Below are 27,709 nucleotides of genomic sequence, written 5' to 3' on the forward strand. Positions count from 1 at the left end.
GCTAAAGAAGAAATTAAGAGACAGATTTTCTGCCCTTGATTGATGTAGGAAAAAACTCTTAATAACAGCAGGAACATCTATAAAACCTGCTACCTATGGATTTACGTTTATTCTTTCTTTACATGTTTATTCTGTGTGAAAATTTGAACCAAAACATGGGTTTTTAGATCTAATAGTCTTTCAAGGTCAAACATGGATTCTGATTCATCATAACAGTCCTTACCTTACAAAAAATAATTAAATGTAAATTTAACATTTTGTGGGACTGGATGGTTTTCAGTGCTGCCAAAATTAGTTTTGAAATGTTGGATATATAATTTACAAATTTGTATGCCCAAAATATTGAGGGTATGACATCAGCATAAACAAATATTGTATCACCAAGAATTCTGTGACAGCCTAACTACACTATTTGGCTGTAATCTTCAACATCTAACCATTTGCATACAAACTGATCAAACCTATCCATATAGACATATCAAAATTTCGATTTGACTGTCTGGACTCAGCTCACTTTTTGTCAGGACAATCATAACTAACTAAAAAAGCATCAGGTAAGCAATTTTTAGCTTGGATACAACCACAAGGTTGACAGTAGTAAGATTGAGATTATTAAAAAGGAGCTATGTTACAAGGTTCATGGGTTGTTTTCTCTCAGATCTATCTGGTTTGTACTGGATTTGGATTTTGGACCAGTTTGGTTAGAAATACTACCAAGGAGAGTTTATTTGTCTGCAGGTTTGTCCCAGATGAACCTGGATAGACCCTGGGAGGATTGTTTCAAACCAAGGACGAACCCAACATTTTTTAATGAAAATTTAATTTTAATTGATTTTTCTTTTTGTAATAAGATCCTTGTCTTTTCATCTGTCTGTGTTTTATTCTGCATAGCCTTGACTTTCTGCCATTGTCCCTTTCAGTCTCTATAAGACATAATGAGATGCTCATTTATGTAAATTTTCTACCCTTTATTCTTTCTTTTTCAGTCTCTCCTTGTTCTGTAGTTTCTTTCTCTGTAGAATGGTGTTCACCTTCATTCCTCTAGGATTTTTCCATCATTTTATTATTGTGCCTGCTCTTATCACCGCACCTGCACCTTTCTCTCTTTGCATTTGTTAAGCAGCATGTAGCTATACTCTAATATTTATAATAGGTCAAAGTTTTGGGGTAGATAAATAGAGTTTCTAATATGAAAGTTTATCTAATCTTTAATAAATAATTTATGTTATATTATATGCTTATAGTTAGTCACCACGGCAGCTCAGCTTTATGCCAGCAGCATGAGATCTGGGGTTGAGCCCTATCTATTCCATCTGTCAAACAAGAGGTGAAGCCGAGGTTACCATCGACGAGAAAGGAGAGAAGTTAACATGGGTCCCTCAACTTTGAGGAGAAGATTGGCTGGTCATCCTCAAGAGCTGCCTCAACTCAATAGCATCCGAGGGATAGTTCAATAGCTGGACTGAAATATATATATATATATATATATATATATATATATATATCCCTAATTTCAAACCAAGATTGGAATCAGAACTGGCAACTTAGATTAGTTAGAATTTCTCAATTCTTTCGTAGTTGATTTTAATCTGGTCTCTGAGCCTTCTTCAACAGGAGGATCAGGGCTATCACATGAAAGATTTTCATCTTCCACAATAACTTGTAATCTTCAACACAACCAGCTGTTACGTCCACAGGAATATTAACATCTATATCATTTGGAGTATATCTAGGAATTCCAGAAAATCATCTGAGTTTTTTATGCTTTTATATTTGTAGCTCTTTCTTAATAGACACAGTGCATCCATCTAAAAGATTTCTATTGTCAAGTAACATATGCACAAGTAGAGTATTAGACTTTTGAATGTCTTTGGAATATTTTGTCTGAGAAAGTTTTATTCAGTGATCTTTCATGGCTACAAATCAAATCACTTTTTTCCCACCAATTTGGATATCTCTCCTGTGATCACGAACATTCTTTATTTTTTGACTTTTAACTTTACAGATAACATGAACTTGACTTGTAATCACTGCACAGAAAAATGAACATAAAAGAGTTCAAGTGGATGAGGAGCAGAATTCAATGCTACAGGTTATTTGCAGTCAACGTGACAGATTTAGGCAACGTCTAAGGGAAGCTGAAGAGGTAACCTTAAAATCAATATGAAGGCTTGATTTCTGTGGAATTTGTTATTAAACAATCCATTGTAAAGATCTGTTGTTGTTGCTGTGTTTGATCTTGATACACCCATGCATTTGTTTTCTTTATATTTACTTTACCACCTATGTAATATAGCAGAATGATGTTACTTAAAATTTGCAGGATCTGAGACAAGCCCAAGAAAATATAAAGGTCCTTGAAGCAGAATTGGAAAAGAGTAAAGCAGATAATGTCAAGCTGTATGAAAAAATTCGTTACATACAAGATTATACAAAAGATTGGCCTATTTCTCGAGCGAAAAGGGTATCCTCGGAATGCATTCCTGCAAATTTTATTTCCATATTTTGATTCTTATTATTTTCTTACACCAAAATTTAAGCCATCTCCCACCTGCAGCGTGCTGATGACATAGAGAGCGGTTTCAGTTCAGATATAGAATCGAAGTATAAGAAGATATACGAAGATGACATAAATCCTTTTGCTGCATTTTCAAAGAAGGTTAATATAACATCCTTTGTTCCTTTCTTACCATGGAATATTGCGTCTTCTAACCAGTTTTCATATCTATATTTGGTTTCTGAGATTGCACATCATAGAAATAGCCCTTCTTTTCTTCTGTACTGTTTCTGTACCAAATAAGAATTTAGAAGTGTGTTAGTATTGGTGATTGTTAATCAGTTTAGTCTCTGTAAAGGGTGTGGCTGCTATGAATTATGAATAAGGGCATTGCTTGTTCTTTCAAACATCTGTAGTATGCATAGCAGGAAAACCAAGGCCCAAAACTGTACAACACTGCTATAATTTGAAGAATTAGTGAGCAGACAAAGTATTTTAATACAAAAGGATTGTAATGTCCCATACTAGGAGGCTGCCAATTCCTGTAACTTAATATTAGTTTTGATCTGATCTGATTGATGATCATGTCACTGGATGCTTTTGATTCCTTTCCTTTATATCTCTCAATGTGAGGGAGAGGTCACACCTCTTCATTATGGATGCCCTTTGGCAAGAGATACACCCTTTCACCGTTAGCACGCTTTGAAAGAGTGCAACTCTTCATTACTTCTGCCCTTTGAAAGGGACACAACCTTTCACAATCAGATCTGCACTTCTTATTTAAATCAGATTTGCACTTCTGACTCCCAAATTATCCCCTTCTCAAAATTAGGTTCTCTTCTCCCTTTTATATCCCATGTTTGAGGGATTCACAACTTTTCCTTCCATGTCTTTCCATTCATTAACTTAATTAAATTTTAATTATATTATTTTATATTTTAATTTAAATTTTATTTTTATTCTTTTCTATTTTAATATTATTATTATTTATTATTAAATTCTATTCCAAAGTGGGGACATTACATTCCGCCCCACTCGAGATTGCTTGTCCTCAAGCAATGATCATGGAATGTTCAAAATGATTCCCAATATGAAATGGCTTTCGAAACACTCATAGAATAAACATCCTGATATTTTTTTTTGTAAAATCCCTAGTTCTTGCCTAAATCACCATTTTATGTAAAAATACAAATGGAACAAGATGTGTACTTGATTGGGATCCTGCAATAGGGTAGGAAACTATGTTACCCCGAGTTTTCGGGACGGGGATGGTAGGGGATAGGCGTATGTGTATGTGATTTTTTTTGGCAATTTTGGGGATGGCTAGGGCATGGCAAAGGGGACGACTATATACAAATAGGGAAAATTAAAACATATAGGGAAATTTAAAATATTCATATGAAAACATGGATAAAGCATGCACATATACATTATAAAACCTTAACACATAAGAATGAGCAGAGTTCTTATGCCAAATTTGTGTTAAATTGAGAGTCAAAGTCAAATTGCTTATAGAATTCATTGTCAATATGCAGAATTTATGAGGACATTCCTTGGGACGGGGACGCCTGAAAAAAATACTAGGGAGGCATCCCCGGGTAACATTGGTAGGAAACCATTGAAATGCATATAAACCATAATATAAATCTTTTAAACATAAATTTTCTATACCTAGGGTCAAGAACATTAACTTAACCATAGCTATATCTAATTCCTTATCGGAACTCAACCATAAGAGAGTGGGAGTAAGGAGGAACGATAAGGTGTCCAAGAGATCCTCTATCCTAGGCCCAAGAGCAGAGTGAAAGCCAGAGCCCTCTTGGCCTCATGGGACCACCGGTCAAACTACCATGAGGTGGTCTACCTAGTGAGGTATCCTATCACCACTCTCCTTCATGACTTCCATCCTTATCCTTGTGATTGAAATTCCCTCAATAATCAACCATGATGGAGTTTGGAAAGATACAATAGGGTGTCTTAAATGTCCTTAACCTCTAAGTCCAAGAGCGATGGACTCTATCTCGACCCCCTTGGCCTCATGGGACCATTGGTCAACTACCATGAGGTAGGTTATCTAGAGGAGGACCTCAACACCGTTCTCCCTTCTTGTACTTACTTATATTACTACCATGGTAGTTCGCTCAACATATGCATCATAGGGTATTCTTCATACAAACAATAATATGAATTACATTTACATTTCATGATTATGTAATTTTAAGGCAAGTTTTTCCTCATCCTTGTCTCGCATCACTTCTTAAATGGTTTGCACAATATCATAGATATCACTTGATGTTAAGAACTTATGATTAGAAGCATGACACACATCTATGACCTCAAATACAATGTTCCTAAATAAATATGTCTATAGTAATCAGAGACACTCATGGAGCAAACAAACACATTAGATATGAATAAAACACAGAGCATACACTTGAAAACATGAAGCATACATGGATATCTGCAAACACGGAGCATACATTTGAATACACATATTGTTAGATTCCTTTTCCTTAACTAGAATGATTCATTGATTCATCTTTAGATTCTTTACCCTTCAGGATGGCAAGATCATTGCTCATGACCCCTACTAGGAGGTTGCCAATTCCTGTGACTTAATAATAGTTCTGATCTGATCTGATCGATGATCATGTCACTGGTGCTTTTGATTCCTTTCCTTTATATCTCTCAATGTGAGGGAGAGGTCACACCTTTTCACTATGGATGCCCTTTGGCAAGAGACACACCCTTTCACCATTAGCACCCTTTGAAAGAGTGCAACTCTTCATTACTTCTGCCCTTTGAAAGGGACACAACCTTTCACAATCAGATCTGCACTTCTTATTTAAATCAGATTTGCACTTCTGATTCCCAAATTATCCCCTTCTCAAAATGAGGTTCTCTTCCCTTTTATATCCCATGTTTGAGGGAGTCACAACTTTTCCTTCTATGTCTTTTGACCATTCATTAGCTTAATTAAATTTTAATTATATTTAATTATATTGTTCTATATTTTAATTTTTTTTTTAATGCTTGTCTATTTTATTATTATTATTATTATTTATTATTAAATTCTATTCCAAAGTGGGGACATTACAAGGATATGGAATGAGTCAGATTCAGGAGGTAATATGAAGAAGAGAAGATCCAAACAATAATGATGTGATTGTTAAAATTGTAAGAGAAAGCATGAAGAAAACCAGATTAAACCATTTTGACACCACAAAATATCACAGAACAATATATGTTAATATCTTGATTTTGATTGGGATAATTTTCAATTCAATATGTTGATGTGATAATTTTCAATTCAATTCTAACTACTTGCTTGGAAAATAAAATGGCAAAAGACATAAGGTTTGAGGAGTCTAATCTAATCCTAAGAATGCACAATTGAGTGAAATTCAACTAAGCTCTGCTTTGCCATCAAAGAACAACTCCACAAAGCTAGTGCGATCTTCTAAGAAGAGAAAAGTGACGTTCAAATCACCACCCAACAGCATAGACACCATCAAGACGATGCATATCAATGAGGCAAGTAGCAATTGAAGTTAAGCTCATTAAAGGATTCCAGTTGACCACACAAGGCAAATTTACAATCAACAAATTGCTAGTGGTATGGATAAATGAATTTTACCATCAATCATTCACAATTCCTTTCATTCATCCAATCAACATGGAAGCAAATGAGAAGTAGAAATCATGCAACTTGTTGAAACAACACATTTCACCATATCTTCAATGAAAAGAGTACTTCCATTTACAAGTCTTAGCAACAATTTCCTCCTTTCCTAGTCTATTCTAACTCCTAACTTCTAATCTATCTATTTTTTCTACTGTTGTTAACCTGCTATTAACCTTTACAAATGAGGAGAGTGAGCCTTATATAATGCTCTCTTTACAATAAGTGGCCAGGATCAAATCTGCATCAATGGCCAAGATTACAAGATGAAAACCCTAATTAGCGTTTTTTACAACAAACTCCTTCTGGCCAATGAGAAAATTACATTTAATTTGATGTGTTCCACTTTGAATGTGAACCAATAGAAGACGAGGTTAGGTATCTTGAAGTTTGTGCCTCCATGGGTGAGTTAGGTGCATTGCATCTAGACACGTTGATGTGGAGCTTCTTGATTGGTGGAATGGTGAGTAGGATGCCACCTTAGTGAATTCCTTCTATTGTAACTCATCATGAATTGTCGGTGATTGAAACATATCTCTTGATTCTCAACATGTCCAAATGCCTGATGTGATGACAGCTTTGCTCAAATTGACTTTCGAATTTTGATTAGCTCTTCTGGAACTATCTCTTGTCTTGATCACTTGCATTTTGGAGCTTCTGTATAGCTATAGTGACAATGATTCTTTGATTTCTGGAGGAAATTCAAGATTGTGTAAGAATTTTCTCTTTTATCACATGCATTTCTATGCTTGCTCTTGTGAATTTTGTGCTTCTTCATCTCTTTGAACTCCTCTATGGTGATCCTTCGTGATGTTGACCTTCATTCCGTGAGGATGATCTCATCCTAGATGTCGGTGACCTCCACTCTTGCCTTATAATGCCTTCCTTTGATGTTTCCTTTGAATAATGAAGTCTTCCTTCCATGTTTTTGATGCAGACTTCCGTGACATATGCATGCTGGATTTGCCTCCATCCCTCATGCTGATGATATTGATGCTGACGTAGCGAGTTGATCACCTGCAACAACAAGCATACAAGCATCAAACGCTTATGATATATGCATTTCCAAGTTTTCTAACCTTATATATCCTTCTAATGATGTTCTGATTTCTGTCCTTATGTCTGATTTGTCATGTTCAGTCTAAGACTTTGCTTTCTCAGGTCTGATTAAGGTCTGATTTTACTTGTTTTCAGGTCTGATTCCTATCTAAACATATGCAGAGTCAGGCTTTTAGGAGTCATTGACAGTTCTTAGGAGCAGTTTTGACTTTGACAGTCCACTTGCTGGAAGTGAAAGGTCAGGCTTTTAGCATGCCAAAGGAAATGTATCAAAGATAGATCGCGATTTTGATAGGCCAAAGGAAATGGGCCCAAGCTTGATCATGGATCAGAAGGGTCGAAGACAGTTTGTGGATTTTGGACCCCAAAGAAACTGATTGAAAGGAAGCTCGGGTTTTAAGATGGGCGATGGCAGTTCCAACCTTTTCACTCCTTGCTGATTTTGGGGGTCAAAGGCAGTGCTTTATAAGCTGGTTGTGGATTTGACCCAGCTAAGGAAGTGAGCACTTAGGCTAGGCGGGGGATTGGCAAGGGCAAAGAAATTAGGTCTTAAGCTCGGCGGGGGGTTAGCAAGGGCAAAGGAAATAGGTCTTAATTTTGGTGGGGGATTAGCAAGGGCAAAGGAAATAGCTCTTAGGCTAGGCGGGGGATTGGAGAGGGCAAAGGAAATAGGTCTTAAGCTCGACGGGGAATTAGCAAGGGCAAAGGAAATAGGTCTTAAGCTCGGTAGGGGATTAGCAAGGGCAAAGGAAACAGGTCTTAGGCTAGGCAGGGGAATGGAGAGGGCAAAGGAAATAGGTATTAAGCTTGATGGGGGATTAGCAAGGGCAAAGGAAATAGGTCTTAGGCTAGGCGGGGGATTGGAGACGACTAAGGAAATAGGTCTTAAGCTTGGCGGGAGATTATTAAGGGCAAAGGAAATAGGTCTTAGGCTAGGCGGGGGATTGGAGAGGGCAAAGGAAATAGGTCTTAAGCTCGATGGGGATTAGCAAGGGCATGGGGGATTAGCAAGGGCAAAGGAAATAGGTCTTAAGCTTGATGGGGGATTAGCAAGGGCAAAGGAAATAATTGTCAATGCCTATGAAGGGCAAAGGAAGTGACTATCATTGCCTAGGAAGGGATAAGGAAGTGATTGTCAATGCCATGGAAGGGCAAAGGAAGTGACTGTAAATGCCTAGGAAGGGATAAGGAAGTGATTGTCACTGCCACGAAAGGGCAAAGGAAGTGACTGTCAATGCCATGGACAGGCAAAGGAAGTGACTGTCAATGTTCAACTTTGCCCTTTTTATTTCTCTACCCTAAGCCGCTTCATGATTGTTTAAGCCTTGGCGTACCCTCCTTCCAAGTATTCACTCTATAATCTATATTGATAATTCACCTTAATCAAACTCAACACTTCATCTCTGATCTTGCAAGCCAATGATGATGATCAAATGGAATGATCATCAGATAATCATTCATTTCCTAAGTCCTTGAGAGCTAACTAACCTTAATCCACCCAAAGAGATAGACATGACTTAATCGTTTCCTGGCAATCTAAGACACTGCACTTCCTCAAGCACAAGGTTAATAGCCAAAAAGGCTACAACTAACCCAGAAAAGAAGAAAAAAAGTGGGGGATCCCCATTTGCAATGGGGCGATGTGTGAAAATGTCGCAACACAATACAACTGGTTTCTTAAAAGTGCTTGATTTCCATACCAAACTAACTTACGGGAATATAACTTCCCAACTATTGTAACTACTAACATATTAAACATGCATATTTATATATTAATCTAAACTAAAAACTAAGTATTGATGTAATATTCCAAAATTCTCCACCTTATTACAGTAATCCGAAGAAAAGACAAAACATTGCAAGAGTCGAACACAATCCTCATGGAGACTTTGATGAAGCACCTCCACCAATTCTCCTTGCTCATCTAGGAAACAACAAACTTACTCTATCAGCAGATCTCCTGACTATCAAACCTGCAAAACATTTATAGAACATTAGAGAACATAAAATGTCTCCTTCCAACTTGCACAATGAAAGAACAACTTTCCTCTGAAAGTCCATGTCTCCTTTGAGTGCTTCAAAACCCCTCCTTTAGTGCTGCATATGAGAGAACTCTCCTTTGAGAGTCCACATCTCCGAGTGTGTCAATATACCTCCTCCATTGCTGTGGGAACCAATCCCTCCTCTTCTGTACAAAAGAACCTCAACCGATGTAGATACATTAAATGCACCGACATCTCTTCCATGAAATACTAAGCCCTCAATTGCTCCATGAAGGTACACAAATGTGCAATGGTGCTTGTCATGCAATTTAGCAGCTATGAGTGAGAAGCTAGCTCGATGTGACAAAAATCCTCCTACCTTTGATGCCTCCAATGTCCAATATGATATTTATTTACATTCTATCCATCAAATTCTCAAATAGCACAAGCATGTGAGTTTTTAAAGACATCAAAATTTTTGTTAGGTGTAACATCTATGACCTTGAGAGTACAAGCATAAAGTGACAAGATAAAATCTTCATTTTAAAGTGTTGGGCTCAACATATATCTTTTACAATGTGTTCCAAAAAAAAATATCATTATAAACTTTATCTCCCTCAACTAAAATTAGCTCAAAAAATTAAATCCCACAAATCTTCAAACAGAACACAATTATATATTTATCACCACCATATATAAATCTTATATATGCAAAAAATTCTTATTACAAAACATGAGAGGAAACCATACCAATCATATGCCGAGAAGGCTAATCTTCTACATCCTCTTCAATATGTCAACAAGAGCAATTGCAAAAATACTCACTTCTCTTGAGAATTCCCAAATAGGTCTTCTGCACGCCACTTGTGCACAGTTCAAATGAACTCCTTCCCTTGTTATGCCTAATTCCATGGGTTCTTGCATTTATTCACCAATAAGTGCTTTTCAACACAGATTATGATTGATATGCCTTGTATCAGCGAACATTTTTTCAACAATAGCTTAAAAAATCTGTTCTTTCTTTACTGTGGTATATATTAACAGGTATACATCATATACAAGAACATACCTCAACAGATAGAAGTGATAAAAAATTCGAACACAAATATTATTCAAATCTCATGAATCTTTTGCTTCTAGGGTGTTCCTGCAAGATTCATCTTCAAAACAAAATTTGTTTTATCCTCTTTTCCATGGCAATCGCTACTATGCACTTTAAACTTGTAGAAATGACTCCCAATGCATCAACAAAGTGATGCAATCTGGTGTGTGACCCCTTCTAATGTTGAAAATCCAATCTGCACTTTACATGCTTGGAAAAAATTATGGTTTTGACACTTAGACAACTGACCTTTCCCTGCGATGGAGACATGCTTTAGTATTTGATCAATCTTCTTCATAGCTCTGCCATCACCATTGACAATTGGAAGACAAATAGCGGGTTTTCACAATCAGATAACCACCCAATAAACAAACTTTAATGGCCTCCAAACAGATTAGTCTGCTGGCTCAAAACCCTCCTTTGAATCACTTCATTATAACCAAAAACCAAATTGATGTCCTTGCTAAAAAATCCAATGCCTTAGGCAAAATATCATGGCATCTTTACACAGGAACAGAACTCAAAGATGCTTTGATTACATATTAAAAATGATAGAGCAAGCATGAACCCAAACGGATCAAACTATTTTGCAACCACAAATATCACAGAACAATAGATTTTAATTTCTTGATTTCAATCAGGATAATTTTCAATTCGATACAAATGGATTTCTAAAGTCTGTCCTTTCCCATACTAAATTAACTTATGGAAATGCAACTTCCCCTCCAACCTAAGTAGTAACATATTTACTTATTAATCTAAACTAAAAACTAACAGTTGATGTCATATTCCAACAATGATTGCTGCTAGCTATAAGTTACATTTTCATTCAGTTTTCAAAGATTTTTAACCTGCTAGATCCAAAATGAAATCTCGTAAGATCTCACCTTATAGATGGGTGGAATATCTTTTGTAATAAGTATAACTCCCCTTGAGTACCTCTTTAAAGTGGGCTAACAATATATCATTATTAATTTTTGGAAAAATTGGTATTTTGAGTCATGCAAACGTTACAAATCAGGATAGCTGGAGTCTTAGAATTAGGATGGCTGATGTCTTTGAATTAATACCCGAGAACATGTTCATTTAAGATGTGTTCCGTGTGTTTTAAAATTTTGCAAGGACTCAGGACATTAGGAATTGTGTGCAATTTTAGCCTGTTAGCCTGGATATGCTATCTCGTAAGATCTCACCTTATAGATGGGTGGAATATCTTTTGTAATAAGTATAACTCCCCTTGAGTACCTCTTTAAAGTGGGCTAACAATATATCATTATTAATTTTTGGAAAAATTGGTATTTTGAGTCATGCAAACGTTACAAATCAGGATAGCTGGAGTCTTAGAATTAGGATGGCTGATGTCTTTGAATTAATACCCGAGAACATGTTCATTTAAGATGTGTTCCGTGTGTTTTAAAATTTTGCAAGGACTCAGGACATTAGGAATTGTGTGCAATTTTAGCCTGGATATGCTAGCCTTACCAAAACAAGGGTACATTTTTCAGTCAAGGGATGACCCAATATCTCAGATATATAGGACATTTTCCCTACGTAGCAAATTTTTCTACTTTTTCCTCTTAACTGTAAAAGATCAGAAAGGGTGCCTACTTTTTCAGTGGTGCACTCCAAGCCTCTTTTATTGAACAAGAGAGCTTCAGGGTTTACATTGATGAATCCCCATCTTGATGGGGCACCTAGGTTAGAAGAGAAACCCTAACCTAATTCTAAGAAAACTTCAGTAGAAGAGCACCTTGTTCTAAAATAAGAACAGGAGCTAACTGACAAAATTAGAGCCCAATTTAATAATAAGAAAAGGAACCAGGACACCAAAAAACAGAAGAGAATTGTGCCCATCTACAAATAAGAAAAGGTAAAAGGCTGAGTGCTGCACTAAATTTGGTGAGTGCGCCCTGTTGAGGGAGAACAACTACCAAGCATCAGGTACAGAAAACTAACACTCCTTTTTTGCAAGGAAGGTGTTCTTTATTAAATTCGTTGTCTCTCTTAGTATCTCAAACTTTTTTTTTGCTATGGACTTTGTCAAAACATCTCCAACTTGTGAATCCAAGGGAACACGCTCAAGAACTGCTGCTCCCTTTTAAACTCTCTATTTGAGGATATGGTATTGAATGTCTACATGGTTTGAACGATTGTAAAACACTAGATTCTCATAGAACTTGATGCAACTCTAATTGTCATAGTACACAACTATCAGCTCCAACATTTGGTTGGTAACTTCTTTTATCAACTTACCAAGCTAGATAGCCTCAGCCATTCACTCTGCCTTCGTTGAACTCAATGCCACTATTGCATGCTTCTTATTGAACCACATTTATATACCTGACCCCAACTCAGAGAAAACCCGTAAGTGTTCTTCCTAGTACTATCATCACCTACCTACTTGGAATCCACAAAGCCATGCAACATCAACTCTCCATCTCCAACATACTTTAACCCAAAATAAATTTTATCCTTAAAATCGTAGAGCACAAACTTTGCAGTATTTTCATGAATTTGCCTTAGCTCAACCATGAACTAACTCAATGTAATCATTGCAAAGCAAATATTTGGCCAAATATTCACCAAATACATAAGGGAATGTATCAATTGCTTGTACATCAAAGGATCCACCAAATTTGATTTTGAATCTATAGTTAACTTTAGATTTTAAAACCATGGGAGTCGCAAGGGGATTACAATCCTTATTTGGAATTCGGTAGAATCTCTATTGTGTACTTCCATCGATCAAGGTAGACCTCACTTGTACCCTACCACACCTCAAGACCGTTAAATAGTGCATATGGCCAATGCCCATATCAAACTTGAGAGGCCAACTCCCCCTTGCACCATCCTATGAGCTTCACATTGACATAGTAAGGATAAGGTCATCCAATTACATGACCAAAACTATTGGATTAAATTTATCAAAGAAAGTAAAGGTTAGGATTTGTAATAGTTTTGGTGAAGCTTGAACTCAACAAGTATTCATCGATCTATAAGTACCAAGAACATGGTGCTTGCTTTAACCCATACGAGGCCTCCTTCAATCTGCATACATGGGTCTCTCACCCATGCATTTCGAATCCCCTAGGTTGATTCATATACACTTGAAAAGGTTGATTGATATTAACTTTTGCAAGTGACATAATTATTTTGATAGAAGGGTATCCCACAAGTAAAACAGAGTTCTTGTTTTAGTCAATTCCTTTTCTTTAAGGGAACCTTTGTGCAATGAATTTAGCCTTGTATTTCTCTATGCTCCCATTCATCACATGCTTTGCCTAATACAACCACATAGAATCAATCACTGACATCCCTTCTAGTTTTGCCACAAATTCCGAAACATTTTTTTTCATAATGGAATGATACTCCTCTGCCATTGCATCTCACCAAGGTTGCTTGAAATCTGCCTTAAGTCTAGAAGTCTTTGCATCGATGGTGGTATATATCAATGTGACATAGCTCTAAAACTTCTTAGGGAGGTGACTTCCCTGAAAAGAAGTCTTTGGTGCTCCTACTTGTTCTTATGCTTTTTGCAATGGTTGAGTAAGACATCTAGATTTCATGGCTGTACTTGAAGGTATTGAGGTATGTACTTGTTGTGAAGTATTCACACATCGCCTTATTGCAAATGGGGACCCCTGCTTTTTTGGCTTCTAGGGTTTGCTTTCTAGGTCTTTTAGGGTTTTGTCTATTAGCCTTTGCATGATGAGTGTTGTCAGGGGGATCACTAGATAGCAGGCTTTTCTTGAGCTAGGGTGAGTCCATGGGGCCCCAAAATTAGGGTTTCTTTGAGAGTCTTTCTTAGGGCCTGGTTTTGCTCTTGTTGCTAATTGTGTCTTGCTTGGTAAGTGAGTATCATCCTTAAAGGTCTGAGCTAGGTCAAGTTGGTGAATGATGAAGTTTGGAATGTCACCCCGATCTTCAAAAGCCCTGAAATTTGGGTAAGTTTGGAATGTCTTCTTGATCCTGAAATTTGACTGTCTGGAAAACTGAAGAATCCTCCAAAAACTATCTTTTGCAATATAACTCCTGGAGGTCCGAAACCACTCTCAAACATCCTGACAGTATATATGGAATATAACTTAAAAGACTTATACTTAAATGTTATATTCCATAAAATGATCCTGACGGAGAGACCAAAATGTCAAATTTCGCTCCTGACCCTTCCAAAGGGTCCAAAGCGAATTTCGCTCCTGACCCTTCCAAATGGTCTAGAGCGAAATTCTCCATAAGACATTCTACTTTGACCAAAACCTAGAACTAATGCATTCCCATGCTTGAATGAAGTTAAAAACGCTTGTTTGAATGAGCAAATGTGAAAATGAAGTTAGGATTTGTGCCCAAGGATGATTTTCGCTCCTGACCTTTCCAAAGGGTCTAGAGCGAAATTCATTTTTCTCCACTTTACTCTTTGAATCGACCAAGTTTGTTGACTTCTGGGGCGTGATGGGAAGGTTTTGATGCACATTTGTCTTTGAGAGGAGGTTTGAGGTGACAAAATGATGGAAATTAGCCTAAAGTAGGAATTTCGCTCCTGACCGTTCCAAAGGGTCTAGAGCGAAATTCTTGAAAACACCTCATTTTCTCCCTTGTTTAGACCAATGTTCTAATTTTGAGGTGATGGAATGTGAAAATGTGAAGGATCTTGGCCAAGATTAGGAATTTCGCTCCTGACCCTTCCAAAGGGTCTAGAGCGAAAATCCCCTTAAACCTCAATTTCTCACTTATCAAGGCCAAGTTTTGAGTCCTAAGGCATGTATGGAAGTATTTTGACTTGTTCTAAGCCTTAGAGGGTGACTTGAGGTGGAGGAGATGAAGGATTTTAGCCAAGAAGATGAATTTCGCTCCTGACCCTTCCAAAGGGTCCAGAGCGAAATTCTTGAAAACACTCATTTTTCCTTTAGCCAAAGTCAGGACCAAGGTGGAAATGAAAGGAAAGTAGTCTATGTTTGCCTCCCAAGGAAGATTAGAGTTTGAAAAATCAAGAATCAAGGTCAAAACATGATTTTTGCTCCCGACCCTTCCAAAGGGTCCAGAGCGAAAATCCTTATATCTCTTGTTTTCTTCCTTGTTTTGGCTAGGCGTTGGCATGGTGAAGGAGGAATTAGTATGTTCTTGCCTTGAGAGGGAGTGGGATGCTTTAGAAGATCAAGTTTTTGCCTAGGAGATGAATTTCGCTCCTGACCCTTCCAAAGGGTCCAGAGCGAAATTCACTATAAACCTCATTTGCTACCTTGTTTGGGCTTGAAACCTTGTTCCTTAGGTGGAAAATGATCTATGTTTGCCTCCAGAGAAGATTGAAGTTTGAAAAATGAGCAATCAAAGCCTAAAACAAGATTTTCGCTCCTGACCCTTCCAAAGGGTCCAGAGCGAAAATCTACCTAAGACTCATTTCCTCCCTAATTTGACCAATTTTTGATGTCCAAGGCATGTTGAAAGAGAGAATGGGCATATTGAAATCCTTAGGGATGTTTGAAAGCGTTGGAGAATGAGGGTTTTAGCCAAGAAAGGAAATTTCACTCCTGACCCTTCCAAAGGGTCCAGGGCGAAATTCCTTGCAAACCTATTCTTTTGACCTTGTTTAGGCTTAAGACCTTGTCCCTTGGGTGAAGAATGAATGTTTAGTTGCCTTCTAGAGAGGATTGGAGTTGAAGAGATGAAATATCAAGTCAAGAATGAGATTTTCGCTCCTGACCCTTCCAAAGGGTCCAGAGCGAATTTTCTCAAAACCTCTCTTTGCTCTCAACTTTGTGCTAGATCAAGTGTGGGCTAAGGTAAAATCAAGAAGGAGATGTCCCTAAGAGAGACTTCAAGTTGCTAGAAATCATTGAAATTGAAGGAATTGAGCCAAATCAAGAATTTCGCTCCTGACCCTTCCAAAGGGTCCAGAGTGAAAATTCTACAATCACTTGTTTTCCTTGCAAAATCAAGTCAACTTTGAGTTCTTATAGCTTGGATGAGTGTGAGGAGAGGTGCTCTTACCCTTTTGGAGTTGATTGAGGTTGAAAGATGGAGGAGTAAGCTCAAACCAAGGATTTCGCTCTTGACCCTTCCAAAGGGTCCAGGGCGAAATTGTGCAAAACCTATCTTTTCCCTTAATTTTATGCCAAATCTAGTGTGGATCAGGATCAAAGAAGGCCTTAGGAATGACTTCAAATTGCCAATAATTATCAAGTTTGAAGGAATTGAGCCAAATGATGAAAATCGCTCCTGACCCTTCCAAAGGGTCCAGGGCGAAAATTCTTCAATCACCTATTTTTCCTTGCAAAATCAAGTCAAACTTGGGTTGGATGAGAGAGGAGAAGTGTTTTCTTGCCTTGTGAGGTGGATTCAAGTTAAAATGATGGAGGAATAAGCCTAAAACAAGATTTTCGCTCCTGACCCTTCCAAAGGGTCTAGAGCGAAAATCCTAAAAACCACCTTTTTTTCCAAGACTTGAGTGAAGTTAGGCCTAGACTAGAGTGAAAGAAGCTATTTGGAATTCCTTGGAAAGATTTTTGACCACCAAAGATGCAAATTTTGAGCTAAAATTGGAATTTCGCTCCTGACCCTTCCAAAGGGTCCAGAGCGAAATTCTGGATAGGTCCTGTCCCTGGCTAGGTTTTTGAGCGAATTTGACTTTTTAGGCCTTGTGAAGATCAAACCAATGATGCCAAGTTGGGAAGTGGATTCAATGTGAGGGAGTCCAGATGAAGTGAAGTGAAGAAAATGAAATTGGGTGTGAATAGGCAAGCAAAAAGTGAATTTTGCTCCCGACCCTTCCAAAGGGTCCAAAGCGAAATTCATCAAAATCACTATTTCCCCTTTGTGTCAAGACAAGATTTTGATTCCTAAGGCATGAAAGGACTGGAGGGAAGTTATTCTTGCCTTGTAGGATGAATTGAGGTAAAGGAAGTGTCAGATCAAGCCTAAAACTTGAATTTCACTCCTGACCCTTCCAAAGGGTCTAGAGCGAAATTCTTAAAACCTCTCTTTTGCCCCAAATTTACATCAAGCTTGGTGTTGGTTAAGAATGAGGACACCCTTGGGCATGTATCTAAGCAAGTACGGTCACAAAGTGAGAAGAACTTGAGCTAGGAATGCAAAATTCACTCCTGACCCTTCCAAAGGGTCCAGGGCGAAATTCTTATAGAACCTGTCCCTAGAAAGAATCCTGAGCAAACTTCATTTTGATATCTTCGTGTTGATGATTTAAGGTAGAAAATGTTATGTTGAAATGGATTCGTTATATGACCTTAATCATCTTTTGGTTTGTCTTGCAGATGAAAGAAGACCAGGCCAGATCAAGGACGACCTCCTCCAGTCCAGCATCATCAAGGACGACCTCCTCCAGTCCAGCATCATCAAGGACAACCTCTTCCAGTCCAACATTTCAAGGAAAGGTACACCATCCATCCTGCACGTCAAAGACAAAGGAGGTTAAAGCAAGGGTCCATTGGAGAAGCCAATAGTTTCAGAAGAGTTAATTAAAGTTAGCTTCTTAGCATCATCAAATTGAACATCTACCAAGTTACAAGTGTCAGGCAAGGTGGCATCCCAGTCATCACTCCAGTCGGATTGGTCCACTCAGCGTGTCTAGATTCAATGTACCTTACTCATCAAAGATGACACAAACTTCGATGTACCTACCCCAGATATCCATTGGTCAAATATTCCAGAGAAGACATGTGTCCAAATAATGCAATTATTTCATTGGCTAGAATTGAGTTTGTTGTAACAAACCCTAATTAGGGTTTTCATTGTAAAATCTCGGCCATTGATCTCAAATTGATCTAAGCCATTGAATTGTATTGAGGGCACTATATAAGCCCTGGCTCCTCATTTGTAAAGGCTAATATTTAGTCAATAGTTGATAGTGGGTGAATAGTTAGATAATAGTGAATAGTCAGCTGATAGAATAGCAATTAGAGTAAATTAGGAGGGCAAGGCAAGAAATTGTTGCCATTGATTGTAAATAAACTCCATTTTCATTGAAGTTATATGGTGAAGTGTGTTGTTTCTTTACAATATGCATGGTCTCTTGTTGAATCTTCATTTTAGATGATAGATAATTAAATTGAATGAAAGAAGTTGTTGAATGCACCTGTGTGGAATCCGTCTAATCCATACCATTAGCCTCTTACTGATTGTAAGTGTGCCTTGCGTGGTCAACTGGCATAAAATGAGCTTAATCTTAAGTCGTTACACGTCTATTGTTCATGCATTATCTTGAAAGGTGATTAGTGTCTGATGGTGTACGATTTGAACGTATTGGAAGCATCCCTTAGAAGATCGCACTGAGTTGGTGTCGGATTGTTCAAGCCTGGTGGTGAGACCCAGCCCAGTAGGACTCCACCTAGTCATTCATCCATCTTCCTGCATTCTAGGTAGTAGAGTAGACTTCCTGAACCCTACAACTTTTGCCATTTGTTTGTCTTCCAGTTAGTAAATAGGACTTGTGATTCCAGCAAATCAGACGTTCAGGTCATTGAATGTAAGTCCCCTTGTGATTCCAGCAAAATCACATCGTACCACAAAGAGCTTATCTACGAGTAGAGAACCTACATACAAGAACCTTGGGGTTGCCTCGATTGATCCTTCGGCGAAATCTTCAGCAGTCAGGAAACTTTGTTCAAGAGAGGATAAGGTACCTTTAGGTATTTTATTCTGTGTTCGCATGTGTACAAAAGACACATCAACAATACTCCTACACGAGAACCTAGTTAAATTTCATTTGTTATTGTTGTACTCTACAAATCAACACCCGAGACAACAATAAGTCCAAACTCCTCAACCTCTATACAAGGCTTTTGAGACTTAGCGAACCAAACTTTCTCATCAAATATCACATCTTGGTTCACTTCTATCCTCCCTTGTGATGAAAAGTGGAACTTGTAAGCTTCATAGAATATCCCATAGACACACCCTTCAAGTTGGAGGGTTCCAACTTTGTCCTCTTCTTCTTGACACATGAATATAGACAAGACTTGCAAACAACCCAAAATGAGGAACACCAAATTTCTTTGCTATAAAAGGTTACTCTAGAGTCGTGTCCCGCAACATCTTATAAGGACACTTATTTAGAATGTAAACTACACAATTGCATGCCTTTTCCCAAAAAAATATTGGCAAATCTAGGTCATGGATTATGGCCTTGATGTCTCTATAATTGTCATGTTCTTGTTCTTTGCGACCTCATTCTATGAAGGATTGCAAGGCACAATCAGCTTCCTCTTGATCCTGACATCTTTGCAAAAGGCGCCAAAGTCCTTAGAGGTATGCTTGCCTCAATTATTAGACCTCAAAACCTCAATATTCTATCTAGTTTGATTTTCCTCAAGCTTTGAACTATTGGAACTTCCTATAGATCTCGTCTTTGGTCTTCATGAAGTAAATCTAGGTTTTTCTAGAGAAATTGTCAATAAATGAAAAATAGTAAATGTATTTGATTACGGAGTTGTTGACGTAGGTCCACACACATTTGAATGAATTATAGGGAGAGTCTTGATTTGTTTTCATTGCTAGGGAAAGTAGTCTTGGCATGCTTCTTGAGTGCAAAGCCCTTGATCTCTTATGTGTTTTCTGTCTTGAAATTTCACTATTTTTGCGCCATGTTCTTCAAGAGAGGTAATATTCCATAGTGTAGGTGACATTTTATTTTCATCAATTCCTTTGGCTCGTAAGCAGTGAAGCCTACTATGGGTTTGGAAATTCCAGTGGCGTTGTAGCAAGATGTAAGATTTTCACTAGCCATGACCTCTCCTAAGAGATCTAAATGACTATGAGCAAGTGTTTAGATGTTGTGGAAAAAACATGAGTGTAAAGGACAACATCATCACCCCACTCGCAAACAAGAACTCCGAACAATTCAGACCACTCCAAAAACCCTAGACCTAATCAAAACCATAGGAGCGGACAAGCTCAAGGGAAACCAGCACCAAAGGCTGAAAACCAAAAACGAAAACCAGAACCCAAAGAAAACAAAAGGAAAACAAACCAAAAGGAAAGCCAAAACCCACAGGGGGGACAAACAAACAAACAAAAAGGAAACCTAATCTAACAAAAATTTCAGACGGACAAAACTCACAAGACCTAAATATATACAACTCTTAACATGGTTTCTCAGGATGCGCAAGAGCAACAGGGCATTAGTCATGGTTCGAAGCCTTGCAAATTTATCCTTAACTCAGAAAAGTAATCTTTCATAATAAAAATCTCAAACTTACACAAAACTTCATGAAAGATTAGCAGCTGTGGTAGCTCACCGAGACCATGATTAATCCATAAGCAAGTTGTTCCTCCTAAATTTCCGTAATCAAATTCACAAGTTTCAAACTCAGGAGCAAGGAAAGAGACAACTTGGTGGTTTTCGTCTTCGGGTAGGAATTCTTGCATATCATCCACTGCTTCGCCAGGAGGTCGGAGCTGATCATGTATCATCCCACTTGCATTTGAAATATGCAGATTGGGATTACATTCAATGGCGAGCAAACTGTGGTGTGAGATGGATTTGAATGGGAACTTGGAAATAGAGGACATTTCTCCAGCTAACTCCTTTTGAATATTTGATAACGAGTTGAGCCCCAACCTGAATTTCTTTTCATTCTTTACTTCTATCACGACAACTTGTTCCCCGATCGGCATCTCACATATCTCAATTTATTTTAAGAATTCTTCTTGGATCTTGAGTACAGGTTCAAGCACCGACCTGAACTGCATTCCATACTCTACTTTCATCTCGGTGGCCCACTGACTGTCACATATTCCTTCCTACCTCAAGTTGCCTATCATTTCTTCCATCTTTAGCATGTGTGAAAGGACTTCATCATGGTGCACCTCTTCTTGCTTGATTGTGAAATCATTGCTTGCATTTGTTTGAGCATCTTTTGTTGCTTTGTCAGCCTCCACCTCAGCGGGTGTTTCTTTCCTCGGTACAAGGTATGGAAATTTGCTCTTGATTGAATTGTGTTGATTGTCCTGCATCTTAGCTTGGTAAATAGCTTCCTTGCATGATGAACATGTGATCTCAGAATGGGTGGTATTATGGGTCCTACACCAACATGGAAGCAAGATATCCTCTACGCACAAGTCTTTCTCAATACTTAATCCTTTCTCAACCATCTCCTTGAACCTCATGAAAAATTCACTTTCACCAATTGAAGCTTTGGGTTCCACTTTTACCGGTACAACGGGCTCATGTACCTTTGAAAAGGAAATTTTTCCTTGCAAGGCTAGTTCCATCCTTGACAGAAATGTTGAACAATGCATCTCATTGTGTTTGCCAATGTTTTGAATTCTACAACTATTCCTTGATGCGAATTCAAACAAACTTTGTGGATGTAACTGTGGATTCAGTCTCCACCAAAGTTGAAGGATATCAACTTCCTGCTCATTTTGATGATGCTGTTCCATTGAGAAATCTTTCCTTTTTTGAATTTTCTCATTTTTTTGGATTTTTTTGAATTTTTCACTTTTTTTGGATTTTCTGACATATAAGAGATCTAACATATCTCTAATTTGGCACTTGAAAGCTCATATTGGTTCCAACCAACTTGAATTTTTTTTGCACTTGTGAAAATGAATGATTTGATGTTCAACCCTCCTAGCGCCAATTCTGTTGGCTGTGTGGAGGAGGGTAAAAAAATGGCTTGAGATAACCTCCGCAAATTTGAAATGATAGAATCTAGAGTTCACGTATTCATCCTTCCTCCTAGCACCAATTCTGTTGACGTGTTTTTTATGACAGCATCAAACACAGAATAAAGTTGCCTGACCGTCACTTCACTCTCTCTTGATCAAAGTTTAATTGTATGCTAAGATTGCAGAAAATTCAAACGGCTAACTTCAAGGTTCCTTCATGCAACGGACGTGACTCAATTGGCGGATGTGATTGCTGGTAATCCAAGGGGCCTTACGCTTGGAGCGTTCTTTCACTTTTTGTTGTGGCTGGAATTCCATCATCAGACATGGCAACTTTGCGATGCTTCTGCTTCGAACGAACTAAAATGAACTGAAAATAAAGGGGAAAAGGGTTAGCGAGGCCTAAATCTACTCCTAAGGGCAATGATATCAATTGTTAATGCTTTGGTGGACAAATTCCAAATAAATCAAAATCTTCTTCGCCAAGTTTAACTACAACTCTGCAAGAATCGGTGCAATCTTTTGAGGATGTTGAAGGATTTTCAAATCGAGAAAGTGCATTTGAATACCCAAAAGGGCACAATCCAAACGACTGTCCATAACCGAACTTAGTACAAGTTTAGTGGCTCAGGCTAACTTTACACTGCAAGTTTAGTGCATTGTTTAATCAGCAAGATGCAAAAAGTATGAACCATGGAAATTCATGAGACACCATTACATTCTCCATTGAAATCAAAGCACTTTATCTAACAATTGAGAAAATAAAATTCTACTCTAAGTGAGGAAGGTGAAACCATGCAAGTCTTGAAAAAATAACTTAAATGGACACCATCAGAGAACAATGTTTCACTGTTATTATCTCAAAACTTATCGCAACAATTTCATATAAGTCTCCCTCCCGTTACAAATGAGGGGGGTCACCCCTTTATATAGGTCTCAAGCCATGATAACATGCAAACCCTAATTAGGGTTTTCCCTAAAAGATTCTCCACTCAACATGCAACAAGGTGTGAATCAACAATTAATACCCATCATGCCCTTATACAATTAATTCAAAATACCCAAAATAGCATCCATTTGTGCATTAAATGCACCATTTTTACCAAATTTGCCCACATGCACTAAATGTTCTATATGCACAAATCACCCCATCATGCCATAAATGCACTAGCATCTCCTGAATGTGACGACTGCATGCAAAACGAATCTGCCATAAATTCAACATGCAATGACCAGGTCGCCATTTGGTCAAATATTTTGGTAATGAATGTGCCACCATACTGCCATGCGTTCAATAAATCCTCGCCATGCAAGAGGACCCCGCCGTCTTCTATTCAAGAAGAATTCTCTTGAAGTTTTTCGAACTTTCCTTGCTCTAGAAGAGATTTTCAACGTTTTTCTGCCATCTCCTTTTTTTTAGGAACTTTTTTAAAATAGGGTTCTAGGGTCTAGGAGAGAGAAACTTTTGTCACGAATCCAAATCTGATTTTTTTTGAAATTTGGATGAATTTTGATGTCTAAAATGGTATTTTTCAAAAATTTTCCCGAGGGGAATTTTCTTGTTCTGTTCATCTTCAATTCCTTCCTTGCCTTGGAATTTTCATCTTTTTCCTTGGGCAGAATTTTCATCTTTTTCCTTGGGCGGAATTTTCATGTCATGGAGGAATTTCATCTTGGAAGGAAAATTCCTTCCTTACCTTCATTTGGTGCCCATTCCTTTCCTAGAGCGCATTTTCTCCATGGTGAAGGAATTTTGATGTGGAGGAAAAATTCCTCCTTAACCTTGATTCTACTTTACCCCTTAAGGAAGGAATTCCTTCATGCATTAGCCAAATTTCACATTTTCCAAGAATTTTGTTCCGAAGGAAGGAATCTCCAACACTTGTCAATTTTTCACTTTCTTGGAATTCTGTCCCGAAGGAAGGAATTTCCAACACTTAGTCAATTTTTCACTTTCCTGGAATTTTGTCCTGAAGGAATTTCCAACACTCAGTCAACTTTTCCACTTTCTAGAATTCTGCACCTTGGGCGCATTTCTTCCTCAAGGAAGGAATTTTTTGAATTCTGGAAGTTTCCTTTATGAACCTTGATTTTCACGTTTTGCTTCCAACCTTAGGCACATTTCGGAATTGGAGAAGAAATATTGGAAATTTGTTCCTTGAGGAAGGAATTTTTTTTTGTGCTTTTTGAGTTCACCTTGTCCTGAGGAAGCTTTTTCATCAATTTGCCAAATTTCCTATTTTTTAGGAACTGGGTCCAGGAGAGAGAGAATTATCTCACGATTCCAAATCTGTAAATATTTTCGGATTTCGATAAGATTTGGTGTCTAAAAATGGAACAATTTCCCGAGGGGATTTTTGCTTTTCTTTCCTCCTTGACCCTTGGATTTTCATGTCTTAGACAAATTTCCTTTGTTTTTCGGCTTGAGCATGGAATTCATTTTGCATGGTGGAATTCATCATTTCATCCTTGGTTATGGGAGTCTTTCGATATTTTTTGAGTGTGGAATCATCTTGTTGTAGAAATTTCATCATCATTTAAACCTTCCTTTCCTATCTTTGAACTTGGGCACTGAACTGGCTTGATGAAGGAATTCATCCTTTACACATTTTTGAAAGCCTAGGCATTTTGGCGCCCTTTCATGTACATGTACATGGGCGGAATTTCACACTAAAGGAGGAATTCATGCTTTGTTTGAATTATCCACCATCCCTTGGATTTGGCGCCCTATGACCTTCTTGGGCGGATTTTTGACCTTGTCATGGAATTCTCTATTTGTCCTTCTTTCCATGACCTCCTATTTAGCGCCCTCCTGAGGAGTAGGGCGGAATTTGACTAAGGTCAAGGAATTCACAATTATTTCCATTCTCCTTGTTGGCCATGCTTTGGCGCCCTTTGACTTTCCTAGACGGGATTTTGAGTTGTACAAGGAATTCATACATTTTACTATCTTCCATGACTTCTTGACTTTGGCGCCCTCATTCTTGCCTGGGCGGATTTCCATATATATATATATATGAAATATAACATTTAAGTATAATGCAAATTCTAGGTTTTAGAAGTTCTTTTAAATTTTTAGACTTAGTCAAATTTCAGGCCATTTTCGAGTCAGGATGACATTGGTGGATTGATGTGAATTTCCAGACCTAGATGATTTTGCATGCTTTCCTCTTCTGGAATAGGAGTTCCATACTAAACCATTTTCTTGATCCAACTTGTCTGCCTTCTGACTCTTCTAGATTTAGAAATGATCTTCAGGAGCATTCAGTCTTCAACAGCTTCAGGGATAAACCTACCAAAATAGATTTTCCCAAATTGTAAGTGTTTCAAAATGTTAGGGTTTGGACAAAACAGGTCAGGAAAGCACTTACTAAAAATAGTAAGTTTGATTTTTTGGCAAAATTAGATCAATCTGGGAGGCAGTGAAACTTACTAAAAATAGACATACTAATAATAGTAAGTACTCAGAATTCACTCAAATTTTATTGGGAGGTATCTTGAAGGGTCCTGACTCCAGTTCTGCATTCAATTTTTCCAAAACCCCAAAAGAAACCCCTAAAATATAGGACTAAGGGAAGAAACCCTAAAATTGACAAACCGAGCCCTCGACTTAGCCAAATTTGCTCAAACGAAAAGCAGACTTGATCAAATTGACCCCACTCACTTGCAAGTTAAGAGAGACCGACGCGACTACTATGAAAAGAGCCCAAAAATGAAAGCCAAAAGACTGGGAGGGCCTAAAAAGTAGGAGGGTCCCCATTTTCAATGGGGCGATGTGTGGAAACGTCACAACACTACCCTCTCACAAACTTTGGGCCAAAAATCAACTAGGATTGTAGCTGCAATCTCTGATAGTGACTTGATGCTCTACTATCAACACGCTGGAAGGAATGTGAAAAGAAATATATCTTGTCCCTATAATTGGATATGTGGTATCATCACCAAGTTCTGCCTGTGTTTGCTTTTTAATCTTGAACTTTATTCAAAGCCTTCTTAGTGCCGGTCATGTGACTTGATGCTCTACTATCAACACGCCACCGTACACTAAAAACAATGTTAGTGGAAAGGCACAATACTATGGAGAAGGTTGTCTCAAGCTTGAATGAAAGCTCATCCATTGCTAAAGCTTTTGCACTTCTTGCAGATTGATTCTATAGTCATTGTAGGTTTCCTTCCCCTTCTCATGATATTTGTAAGCATAATGACCATTCTTGTGGCATTTGAAACACTTGATATGGTTCAATTTTATCTTCCCCGAGTGAGAACAACTGGAATCTTCTTCACCCATTTGAACCTTTCTTGGTCCTCCATTCTTACCACATTTCATCATCTTCCCAGTAAGTGCTAGATTTTGATTATCTTCCATTCTGGCTAAAGTAGCCTCTAGTTAGCTTCTCAAAATTGGGAAGCTTCTTATGAGCAGAGACACCTTGGACAAACAAATCCCAAGATGGAAATAACCCTTTTATTGACATCCACTCATCATGTGAGGCTTTATCCCAGTTGCAAGGAAGTGATTTTGAAACTAGTGCTCTTCATAAGTTAACTGGCCATTGTGTCAGTATTGCTTGTGTATGTGGCACTAAGCTAGTTCTTTTGCAGCATATTATGAGAAATATTCACACTACCATATAGAGGGATCAAGGCATTGCGTATCTCCTTCTTTGTCATCTTTGTAATGCGAGGAATCAGATTAACTTTTTGTTATGTTTGGCCAATTGAATTGGGTCTGTGGGAGTTGCAACCTTCATCTCTACAAAACTCCAAAGGTCAACCTCCTTCAGTAGTATCTGCAATTTGCATTTCTAAGGTGCAAGTTGGATCCACTATCTAGATGGCCACACTCATTGAGGCCAAGACTAAACATACTTGGTATCTTCTAAAATACACTAAAACCGACCAATTGGGGAATAGCTTAGATGAGCAAGCTATTATTACTTCAATCATTGAAGAATGGTAATCACGCTTGCTGAAATCCTTTAACAACTCCCTCTTACAGTCAGCAATACCAGTCCATACATATACCTGGAAGATTTCCGATTAAGTGTTTTGATACCATGTTAAATTTTTAGGCTACAGTAAGCAGATTCTGCACAAAGAAAATTAAACGTAACCTCACAGTAGCTTAAAATAAAAAATCCAATCAAAACAATTTTTTTTAAGTGAACCTGATCTCTCTAGGCTGGACACGTGTCAAATAGTCTTGACATCTCTTAAGAAGAATGCTGACTACTGTTGCTGTTTCTGTGCAAACCCTAGCCAAGTCTAGTGTGGCTAACTCCTATGTTGCAGATTTTGATGAGGGAGAGTCTGACAAGGAAGATGGGGATTTTTGTGCAAATCTTCTTGTGGTGGTAGATAGGAAGCATGAATGGGTCGATGAGGATTTTTCTTCCCTGTATCAAAGACAAAGTCACTTGTGCAAACCCTAGGTACGGCCATGAAGGTTCTGATGTAGACTAAGAGCATGGAGAGTAGGGTGGAGGAAGATGAATTTCATTTTTCTTCATCTGCCTTTGGATACTTGCCATTTGATGGGAATGGTGTTGTTGTTTTTGTGGATGATTCAGAAGAAGAGGAGGATGAACTTTTCTTGGATATCCTTATGGAAGCCTGTTTGAAGGAGGAAAATCTTGTTGGGGAGTATGTGTCAGAGGTCACTGATGGAGAACTGTTTTTGGGTTGTCGAAAAGCGTTTCTCTTCCCTTCTACAGGTGTTTTGTCCTCCAAGTTGGATCACAATATTGTGGATCTGTCTAAGCTCT

At 38.0% G+C, this 27,709-nt stretch overlaps 1 protein-coding gene across 1 annotated transcript in view; it reads left to right on the forward strand.

Moving 5' to 3' along the window:
* LOC131042792 (protein CASP) overlaps nucleotides 1-27,709 on the forward strand; it is a 113,965-nt gene that overhangs the window by 79,660 nt on the left and 6,596 nt on the right. The window contains exons 14-16 of the mRNA XM_057976114.2: nucleotides 2,039-2,146; nucleotides 2,324-2,464; nucleotides 2,558-2,659. Coding sequence (XP_057832097.1) covers nucleotides 2,039-2,146; nucleotides 2,324-2,464; nucleotides 2,558-2,659 — 351 coding nt within the window. The remainder of the gene's footprint in view (nucleotides 1-2,038; nucleotides 2,147-2,323; nucleotides 2,465-2,557; nucleotides 2,660-27,709) is intronic.

This window comes from Cryptomeria japonica, chromosome 10 (genome assembly GCF_030272615.1).
Source record: "Cryptomeria japonica chromosome 10, Sugi_1.0, whole genome shotgun sequence".
In the NCBI taxonomy this organism is placed as follows: domain Eukaryota; kingdom Viridiplantae; phylum Streptophyta; class Pinopsida; order Cupressales; family Cupressaceae; genus Cryptomeria; species Cryptomeria japonica.